The sequence below is a fragment of the Miscanthus floridulus genome, chromosome 19 (genome assembly GCF_019320115.1).
Source record: "Miscanthus floridulus cultivar M001 chromosome 19, ASM1932011v1, whole genome shotgun sequence".
Taxonomy (NCBI): domain Eukaryota; kingdom Viridiplantae; phylum Streptophyta; class Magnoliopsida; order Poales; family Poaceae; genus Miscanthus; species Miscanthus floridulus.
This window is the reverse complement of record NC_089598.1, coordinates 16,374,177-16,384,200: the sequence shown is the minus strand read 5'-3', so window position 1 is coordinate 16,384,200 and position 10,024 is coordinate 16,374,177. Positions and strand designations below refer to the sequence as shown.

Here is a 10,024-nt window from a genome sequence, read left to right as displayed (position 1 = left end):
TGCCTTAGAGCGGTGGTGATGGTGGTATGTCGATGCACATCCACATGTCTGGCCCCCATCAATGGTTACATATGTGGGTGTCCACACGTGTCCCATGACACCTCATTTCCATGACCAAAGTGGGCTAATATTATATCTACGAGATAGAAACGCCATATCTTAACATAAGTATAAAAAATATTTGCGTGACTCGATATCTTTGAGTTATTCCACACGTGTCCCATGACACCTCATTTCCATGACCAAAGTGGGCTAATATTAGATCTACGAGATAGAAGCGTGCTATCTTAACATTATTCCTTAAGTACAAAAAATATTTGTGTGACTCAATATCTTTGACTTATTATATTAAAACCCATAGTTTGCTCGATATTGGAGTCAGACAATTAATAGAAACCAGGATAAATAAATTCACCACATGGCCTATAAATACATGGCCTTGTGGTTTCCATTCTTCCCATATACCAAAAACAACATTTAGAGTTAATAATACCATCTATTGTGTGTAGTACTTATGGATCCCAATTATGGAGAGTGGAATGCCTCTGAGATCGAAACGGTGAAAGCTCTCATCGCTAGCCATAGTGCCAAGAGTACCTTTGTAAATGACATAAACAATAAGCAAAGTGACATTGTGGATGTGCTCCAAGCAAGGTTTCCTACAAAGGAGAAGCATAAGGTAACCAACTTGTATGCTGATCTCATGGTGGAGAAGATGCATGTGATGTTGAGTGGCAACCAGAATGGAACGACTAGTAGCAAGCTTGTTAATGACAAGTTTGGGATGCTAGTGGAGCATCCAACCATGGACATCTTGGGTGGTGATTTGGTGGAGGAGAGGAAGGCCAAGAGGAAGGTAGGGGAGGATCTGCATAGCCAACCAGATCCTCAGAAGGAGAGGCAGCGCCGGAGGTTTTGGACCACGGAAGAACACAGGTTAATGATTTCTTTATCTCACATACTCATGACTTTTGATCCATTTATTTCTTTCTTCTTGTTTTAGGAATGCTTGTCACATATTTCATGCAAATTATTATTACATATATTAGAATGCCATGTGGGGTATTGATTATGATGATGGGTTTGAGAATTCGTCTCTGATAATGAGTGTGTATATTATGCAATTTTTCATTCTGAACCCTGTCTCAATGTAGGAATTTCCTCTATGGTTTGCGTGTGTTTGGTCGAAGCGACTGGAAGAACATCTCCAAGCACTTTGTTACCACCAGGACACCAGTGCAAATCTCTAGCCATGCCCAAAAATATTTTCGCAGGATGGAGAACACTACCAGGAAACAGCGCAGCAGCATCAACGACGTTGGCCTCTGCGATGATGAGCCCAGGGTGCAAACTAGTGCTTCAAGCCTAGAGGGGTTCACCTTCACCAGTGGAACCTACAACTCAAACCACTATGGCTCCAGCAGCCAATTTGTCGCCATGAGTAACCTAGCCAAGCAGATGTGGTTTCCATCCTTATGTTGTATTGGCCAGGCAAGCAGCAGTAGTAACCAAGCCACTACCTTAAATAGAGGTGGGACTGGTGGTTCTTGTGTGGCTCCAAAGGTGAAGGGGGACGGGAGCAAGACAAAACTTACTAGTGATCAAGAGGGAGATTTTCTTGCTGATAAATGGATGATGAGGAAGTAAGATTTACATCTAGCCTAGTACCCAATGACATGGCAACCTATTAGTCCGTCATATATGCGGATTAAGTGATATGTCCTATAGTAGGGAGGGAACAATTTCGTCAGTGAAACTTTTGTGTTACTATTATATGTATGTGCTCGTGTTATAGTGTGATGCATTTGCTTGTGTTCTTTGCTTCGTATATCGTCTATGTCTCTATGAGGATTAAAAATAAAGATATGTTTTGATATTTAAGGGCTCATTTGGATCAATTATTTTTGATGGGGATTGGAGGGAATTAAAGACGAAATGGACGTATTGTAAAGCTGGTTGGTGTACTTCATCATAGAACAAGAAGAAAATGTTAATAAAATATAGTAGGCAAACGACATATATTCATGTGTAAAACCTTGATTAAGAACTATATATATACACGCATGCATGCAGTCAGCGTAATAATTGCATAACCGAGCACGGTAAGGAGATTTTCAATTGCCACATATTGACTAATGTCATCTATAACTATATATACGATGAGTCAATTCATAAGCTTAGAAAAAAGTATGCCAATCTACCGTACGAGCCACCTTCAACCCCAACAAATTTAAAAGGAAAAAATTCACATTACCTTCCTCAACTTTTGCGAAAGTATGTTTTTCCTCCGTGTACTCTGAAACCAGGTAAACCACCTCCCTGAACTTTTAAAACCATTGGTTTTACCTCCCTGGTCGGTTATAAGCGGTTTTCAAAGGCAGTTTTGTCTTTTTCTTTTTTTATTTATTTCGGCTGAATCTTTGAAAAATCAAAGTAAATCACAAAAAATCATAAAATGAAAAATTCAATTTCATTTGACTCCACATGAGTAGATCTACATAGTAAACATATAATATGTTATGCTTTAGTACAAATTTTTTGCTATAGCTTTGGATCTATACTTTTCTGTAATTAATTCATAGTTGCAGTTTATATGGTCCAATTGTGGTGAAATTTTTATGGTGGGCTAATTATTGTATGCTTGAACTATAGTAAAAATTCATATTTATTGTGTTTGTGTTTTATCGACCGACTAGTGAATTTGTATGATTGTCGCACTACTCTAGAAAGATGATGATAGCATCCAAAAGACACAAGGAATTATATTGGTTCAGGCTGAAGCCCTACGTCCAGTCTTAGAGAAGATCAAGTGCATGTTCCTTGGTTGAATGCTCTGAAGTTCTTACAATGGGGTATGCAAGAAGAGTGGAAAGAGGTAGGAGAGTGGAGAATGAGCTAGAGCCTTCTTGGAGGGGTGCCCTAGTTGCCCTTATATAGAGTCTGTGGCCAGGCCACATACAAAGAGATAGGTTCTTCTGACCAAGGAGTCATGAGCTTGAGGGCGGGAACCTAGCTAGCTTGGCTGGCAAGGAACGCCGTCTTGTCTTGGTGTAGCGCAGTCCGAGCATGGTTGTTATCATGGTCTTGTGCCCACATCGCGGCATGGGGTTGTGTGGTGCTACTGTGCCTATCGTAACGGCACTGTTGGCATGGTGGTGGTTCGCCAGCTGTCCTATGAGACGTGGTCTCTATCTTAGCTTCCTGACCTCCTAGGCTTGTCATCTAGGAGTTGGTAGTTTTGCTAGTCATGGAGCTGATGGCCACGATCCCATGCTCTAGGGTTGTGGCCTTTGTTGTCTCGGACAGCCTTGAAAGTCAAGGCTACTGTCATGAGCTCCATCCCATAGTGGGCGGGGCCGTAAGCCTATCCCGTCGGGCTGTATTTGGATGGTGGTTATCATACTTGTCGTCACCTCTTGGCAGTCCTGTCTTGTCTACGGCATGGCATAGGGATGGTACCTATTCTAAGATAGCTGTCCTTTTGGTCCTGGCAGAGTGAGCAGGCATGCCTGTCCTTGTCAGGGTAGGTGTACCTAATGGAGCTCGACCCCTTCCGCCCCTCTCCTAGGTCAAGACAGAAGAGAGGTCATGTGGTACTACGTGGTGCATGATGAAGGGAGAGGGTGGAGGTCGTGGCTGACTTCTCATCATGGAGTTTGGCCCAGTCCTTCATAGCTTTGTTGGGCTGCAGTCGTTCAGGCCTATACCAAGTTGTGCGTCATGGACAGCTTGAGCGGCTAACTAATTGGTGTCCTAAGATACCTAGGGTATCATAATCCTCATAGTAGCCCTCGAGCATCTTCGCGGTCATGAAGTGATCGTGAAGGTGCTAATATTTGTGTATATCGAGTGTGAGTTCGAAGTCATGGCTAGTTCGAGCTCCGAGCTTGAACCCTTGCGGGCTGGCACATTCAATGCGGTAGGTAGATGCTACGTACCAACCTGTTAGGACACCCTAATGGTATGGTATGCAAATGTTTTTGTCAAGCCTAGTCATTTTAGTGTGCTGCGTGTCGGGGTATGTGATCCAGATAGGGCCAAGCGGTTTCATCGACGTTGTACCGGCTCTGCCTTTAGGAGGATCTTGATTTTCCCAACCTCACGCGGGCATCTGACATTGGTCGTGACCTCCTATAGTTTGCCATGTGGCATAGGGGTCTCAGGCTACTTAGTCTACCCTTGGGCCTTTAAATAGGGGCCTCCCTACCATTTGAACCACTCACAACCATGTCTACGATCTGCTCTTAGTCTTTTCGAGAGGCTAAGTTTGAGAGGGATAGAGATAATGGAGTTTTGGAGTAAGCATCCTACTAGGGGTCGATTGCATTTGTCGATGGTCATCGTTGCTCCTTCCAACAACTAGTGCTAGAAGGAGGCTTACGAGCAGGGGAGGATGAGGTGGCATGACCTCTGAACCCATAACTTTGTGGACCCCATTCTTTGAGACCCATAGGCTCGGATGTGCAAGGTGGTCCTTAGCTTTGGGTGGTTTCATCGCTCCATCCTCATCCTGGTGAGATGACGGTGGCGTGGTCATTCCCTAGAGTCTAGGTAGCCCCATCATATGATGGTTCTTTCCTGCCCCCGTTAGTACCCTGGTGGTGCACTTGAAACCTCATTGGTGTATGCGGGGTGTCTCCAGAGCCACCGTGCTCTCTACCTCTCAGCATGCTTCTTCTGCTTCGTAGGCCACAATGCCAAAGGGGTTTTGCGAGGTGTCCCCTTCTGTTGTTCTTTCGAGCGATGGTGGAAGGGGCATCCTACAAGCCTCCTTCTAGCATCATGGCCTCAAGAGCTCATTACCTTTTGAAAGGTCCTAAATGGTTAGAGGGGTGAATAGCCTATAAAAAAATTCTCTACAAAAGCACTAGAGCAAAGGGTTAGAAACCTAAATGGTGAATTGCAATTTTGCTCTAGCATTACAAGGGTTGCAAGCCACCTATTCCCACAATTCTAGTTCTTTATAATCTCTAGAATCACAAAAGGGCTATGTCACTACTCTCTAAGCAAGTAAGCTCTCAAAGACTAACTAATGAGCCTCACTAACCAAACTAACAAGCTCTCTCAAGACTAACTATACTAAAGAGCTTGACTAGGCAAGAAAGTAATCAATGTAAATGCTCGAGAGTGAGTAGAGTGATTATACCACCATGGTAAGAGAGATGAACCAGTCAATGAATACCAAGTCAATCATCGGGAGAAATCCAAGAGACAAGTGACACACAATTTTTCTCTAGAGGTTCACGTGCTTGCCGACGCGCTAGTCCTCGTTGTGTCGACCAACACTTGGTTGTTTGGTGGCTAATAGGTGTTTCACAAACCTAGCCCAACACTTGGGTGCCACAAGAACCTACCCACAAGTGAGGTAACTCAATGACATGAGAAATTTACTAGAGTTACCTTTTGGCTCTCCGCCAGGGAAGGTACAAGACCCCTCACAAATCACTGGGAGATGGCCACGAATAATCAACAACTCGTGCCAATGCTCTGCAGCTACTCTGGGTCATCTAGGTGTTGGCAAACACCAAGAGTAACAAGAAATCTACAGCCACAACGATTCCTAGGTGCCACTAGATGCAATCACTCAAGCAAATGTACTAGGAATCACTCTCAATCTCACTTTGATGATGAATCAATGATAGAGATGAGTGGGAGGTGTTTGCTTATGCTCACAAGAATGTCAAGTAATTTAAAGTGCCAAGAGAGTGAGCTCCAAGCCAACCATGGTCTATTTATAGACCGCCTCAAACAAATAGAGTCGTTGCTCTACGTAGGTGTGACTGGACGCGCCCCAGCATCCGGTCAGCCAAGTCCACCACGTGTCCCTCTTTCAAATACTGCGCATCGGATTCCAATGGTCGAAACAGTCAGTGCACATAGTCAAAGGCTGACCGAATACCCCAGCGTAGGACTAGATGCATCATCGATGTGTCCTCTCGTGCGCACACCTGAGCCAGCGATGCTGAGACCAGACTCAGCGCCCAGTGACCGGACGCACCCTCAGCCAGCGTTCATTCAACTCTAGTAAGCATCTACATAGGTTTTTACATGACCTGACATGTTCGGTCAAGGGTGACCGGACTCACCCTGCATCCAGTCCTCTCTGGTCTTCACCCTACGTGCTACGTCATGCTATGTCACCTGCAACCGGATGCACCCTCGGTGTGTTTGGTCTCACTTCATCTACAGAGTCTGGTCAAGGACCAGAGGCAGCGCCTCTCTACACCAACTAACCAGACGCACCCAGGGAGAGTCCGGTCTCCTCGAGGCTAGAGTCCGATCGAGTACCTTCGCCTCCTTTTCTTTTTCTATCTCCTCAAACACTTCACCCTTGCTTCCAAGTTGCTAACCACAAAGTGTAGAACTTGTGTGTCTGTGTGTTAGCATTTTTAAAGCATTTTCCAAGGGATAATTGTTAGCACACTAGGTCCCTAATACATATGCAAGAATCATGTCACATAGTGGCACTCGATAACCACTTAGCCAAAGATTTCCCCTCTTTGTAGTACAACTATCGATCCTAAATGTGATCGCACTCTCTATAGTGTCTTGATCACCGATACAAAAACCTATTTGATACCTTTGCCTTGATCAACACTTGGTTTTTTGTGTTTCTCTTTCTTCTTTTCCAAGTTGGAGCTTGATCACCATCATCTCATGTCCATCTTCATCTCCATGGACCTCTCACTTGCTCCATCACTTGGTGTGTACCAACCTAGCTCATGATCACACTTGATGACATAGGTTAGTACTTAGCTTTTATCAATTATCCAAAACCAAACTAGGGCTTTCACCTTTCCATGGCATTGGTGTCATCAGGATTTTAATGTAGTGTGTGGCTCAGCCACACTTGTAATCGCCAACCATGAACAAAGGAAGGCTCTTTGTTGGAAAGTCATGATTTTTTAGGGGATCACGGCGAGCCCCCGAGCCGTTTGCTTGGGTTTGGGTATCTTAATCCAAGGTCATGACTTTCGAGTGGGTTGTTGACTTGCCACCACATTGGATGGGGACGTTGTCAACTGGTCAGTTCAAACACCTCAGTCTTGACTGTAACTTAGCCTGCTAGATCATGTTATTTCTGATCGTTATTGAGTCACAACCATATCTCCATGTGTCAGCACAGTCATAGAGTGTTTCATCCATTATGGGGTCATGGAGCGATCCTGCCCATGCGCGTTTGGGTCGTGGTTGCAGTTCTTTGGACAAGCATCACCTTTTTGAGAAAAAGTGTTGCTGCAAATCCTTAGTCGTTCGCTCGGTTAACCTCTCCCGAAGGGGTCAATGACTCTCGTTGGTTTATGAGGTTCTAGAGCTAGCCATGGGTCAAGGACCCAGGACACAAGGAGGAGCTAAATCATGGCTTGGCCTCGAACTCTAGCGGGGTCGCAGGGACCTACCTCCTTTTTCCTTGGTGTCCTTTTTTGACCTCCAGGGGTCGTGATGCCTTGTTACGTGCAGGTTTAGTTTCACCCCACGTAGGGAGAGGCTTGTCCACTATAACCATGCGGTCAGAGTGGTGTGCCTCATTGAGGTTGAGGGGTAATTTGAGTGGGACCCGATATCCTCCATAATCGACGTGAAGTTTGACTGTGCCTCGTCACGAGACGTCCCATAAATCGTTGGTCGTCAAGCTCGTTGGTCCCCAACTATGATAAGGACATGAGCTCCATCCATATGACCATGCATGGAGATAGAGGACGAGGGGATCAGCGAGGGTGTCCTAATTGAGAAGGAGGCTCGAAGCTCATCCGGTTTGAGTCACCAAGGTGGAGGCCCAAATCAAGTCCGAGCCCATCTCGGGTTCCAGGACCAGTCTGTCATAAAACTAGTCACACGGGCATGTCTGGGCTCCGTTTTCAACGATCCATATATGGATGGAAAGTTAATTAGATAAGTAAGCCAATGCAAGTGGTCTCATGTCAAAACCCTTTGGAATCAATGGGAATCGTCGAAACAAGTCAGCATCCAGAATCTATCAGGGTGCTGCGACACCGTCTTTTGGTCTGTTGGACTGTGTATCGTGTTTGGGCCCATTAGGGGCGTGTCCAGGGGGAGACGTCTAGGGCTCTATAATTAGCAGTCATTGCTCTCCTTAGGGTTTGAGTTTTGTTTAGTTCTTGATTTCCTCATGAAACAGATGTCATTTTGCTGCAACTATGCCGCCAAGGCCGCTTGCTGTGAACTAGGGCCCCGATTCTTGATCTTGTTCACCTGGGGCGATTAGTCCTTTTGAATAAAGACCTAAACTCCTTCTCATTATCTTAAGCATCATATTTATTTGCAATTTCAGATTGCGTTCAACCCATTCTTGCTTGTGTTCTCGATTTGCTTCTAGGAAAGCCTTCTTGGCGAGGTCAATCACGTTCGCGTGGTTGATAACCAACGAAGTAGTGGTGTAACGGTTGCGAGGGTACGAATCAGTCTTGGTTTGAAGCCTAGATCATAAACATCGAGTCTCCACTAATTGATGCTATTGTACCTATCGAAAAACCAGGCCTTGTCTACATTAAGTGGTATCAGAGACCTTGTTGCCCATTAGGTATACTTTTATTTTTCCTTTTAGATTGTTACTGTTTTTGCTTTACTTATAGTCCACAAAAAGCCAAAAAAAATATGTACACCGCCTCATATTCCCTGTCCAATAGCCTCATTGTGCTGTGCAATTTCATCTCTGTTTCGCGTTGTTGAGTTTGTGTCCTAGGGCAAGTTCTGGTTGCTGGTTATAGATCGTTTTTAGTCCAGTTTGTGTCTTTTCCTTTGTTGTTCATCATAATCCGTGAACACCTTCACATCTTGCTATGTTTCCTTTGTATCCATTAAACCCTAGTCCACGCCATCTAATTTGTTACACTTATCTTCACTGTTTGCATCTATCCATAGCCGTCGCAACAACTTTTACGCGCATTGTTTCCGTTTTGTCCTCTAATTCGGAGTCAGTTCTCAAAACTGGTATAGTTTTCACATACGAACTCGGATTTCAACATTCCATATATCAAAATCGATCAGAAAATTTTTTTGGATTCGCTTGTCCCCACATCATTAGGTTTGGAAAATTTTATTTTGGCCAAAAACTGGTCACAAGATCCTTTTTTCGTGGTCACAAGCTTTTTGTTAATTTTGAGCATGTCTTCTAAATTTTCCACAGGCCACGCCTTTCACTTGTTTAAGCTCATATTTTCTATGGTTACTTATTTTGTGCTCCTAAGTGAAGAAAAAATATCAAAAAATAAAAATAAAAAGTCAAAGAATCCCAAAAAACAACGACAGCCTAAAAAAGAGGGGCAAAAGTGGAACAATATCTAGAGGAGCACATAGAGAGCACCATTTGAGCTGTATTTGCGTGTGCTGATTTCTGCCTTGTTCCTAATCAAATTTCTGCTGTTCACATCACTTGATACATCTGGTACTTAGAACGTGAATAGGCCAACAACTAAGACAAGTACTCAGGATACTTATTTAGCTTTGCTATTCAGTTACGAATATTGCTATTCCTTGCTACTATATTATGCTTGTCCAAGCTCCACTTTCTTCTAACCAAGTACAGGTCCGCCTTGCAATTGTTACACTCAAGCTACAATGGTATCATAGTCACCGACTGATTGCACCACCTGTTGCTTTGGTAAGAACACTTATAAGACCGTGGTAAGACACTTGAGCGTGTGTGACTTTACTCCTTGACCACATCCTATAGTAGCTGATAGAAAAATACAAACTTGTGTGTTTTCTTGTTTGATGCTAACAATGATAGGTTACAACACGTACCGATATGAGACATCAATGATGCATGAGCCATGCACTATTGTTGCTACACCTCCTCCCACAGGTCAATCTATTCTTTCTTCCCCGCCTACTTATGATGGTATTGGTGCTGATGAGTATATTGAGTGGAAAACTAAAATAGATAATATTTTTGCATAAAGTTATATGTTCGAACGAAGGAAAATTAAAAATGCAACTAGTGTTTTGAGACAATTTGCATCAACTTGGTGGGAGTCTTTAAGTTTTTTAGATAAACCTCACA

The 10,024-nt window shown here is 43.9% G+C and overlaps 1 protein-coding gene across 1 annotated transcript; it reads left to right on the top strand.

Annotated features, from left to right (window-relative positions):
• The first annotated feature begins 514 nt into the window (after positions 1-514).
• Positions 515-1,647, top strand: LOC136525631 (uncharacterized). The gene is made up of 3 exons (XM_066518557.1): positions 515-601; positions 743-936; positions 1,155-1,647. Exons 1-3 carry the CDS (start codon positions 515-517, stop codon positions 1,645-1,647), a joined length of 774 nt encoding a protein of 257 aa, XP_066374654.1.
• The last annotated feature ends 8,377 nt before the right edge of the window (positions 1,648-10,024 follow it).

Coding starts and splice junctions, on each gene's coding strand:
- LOC136525631 (XM_066518557.1), top strand. CDS start 515: ATGGATCCCAATTATGGAGAGTGGAATGCCTCTGAGATCGAAACGGTG. Junction 602..742: donor ATAGTGCCAAGAGTACCTTT/GTAAATGACATA, acceptor AGTGGCAACCAG/AATGGAACGACTAGTAGCAA. Junction 937..1,154: donor TGGACCACGGAAGAACACAG/GTTAATGATTTC, acceptor GTCTCAATGTAG/GAATTTCCTCTATGGTTTGC.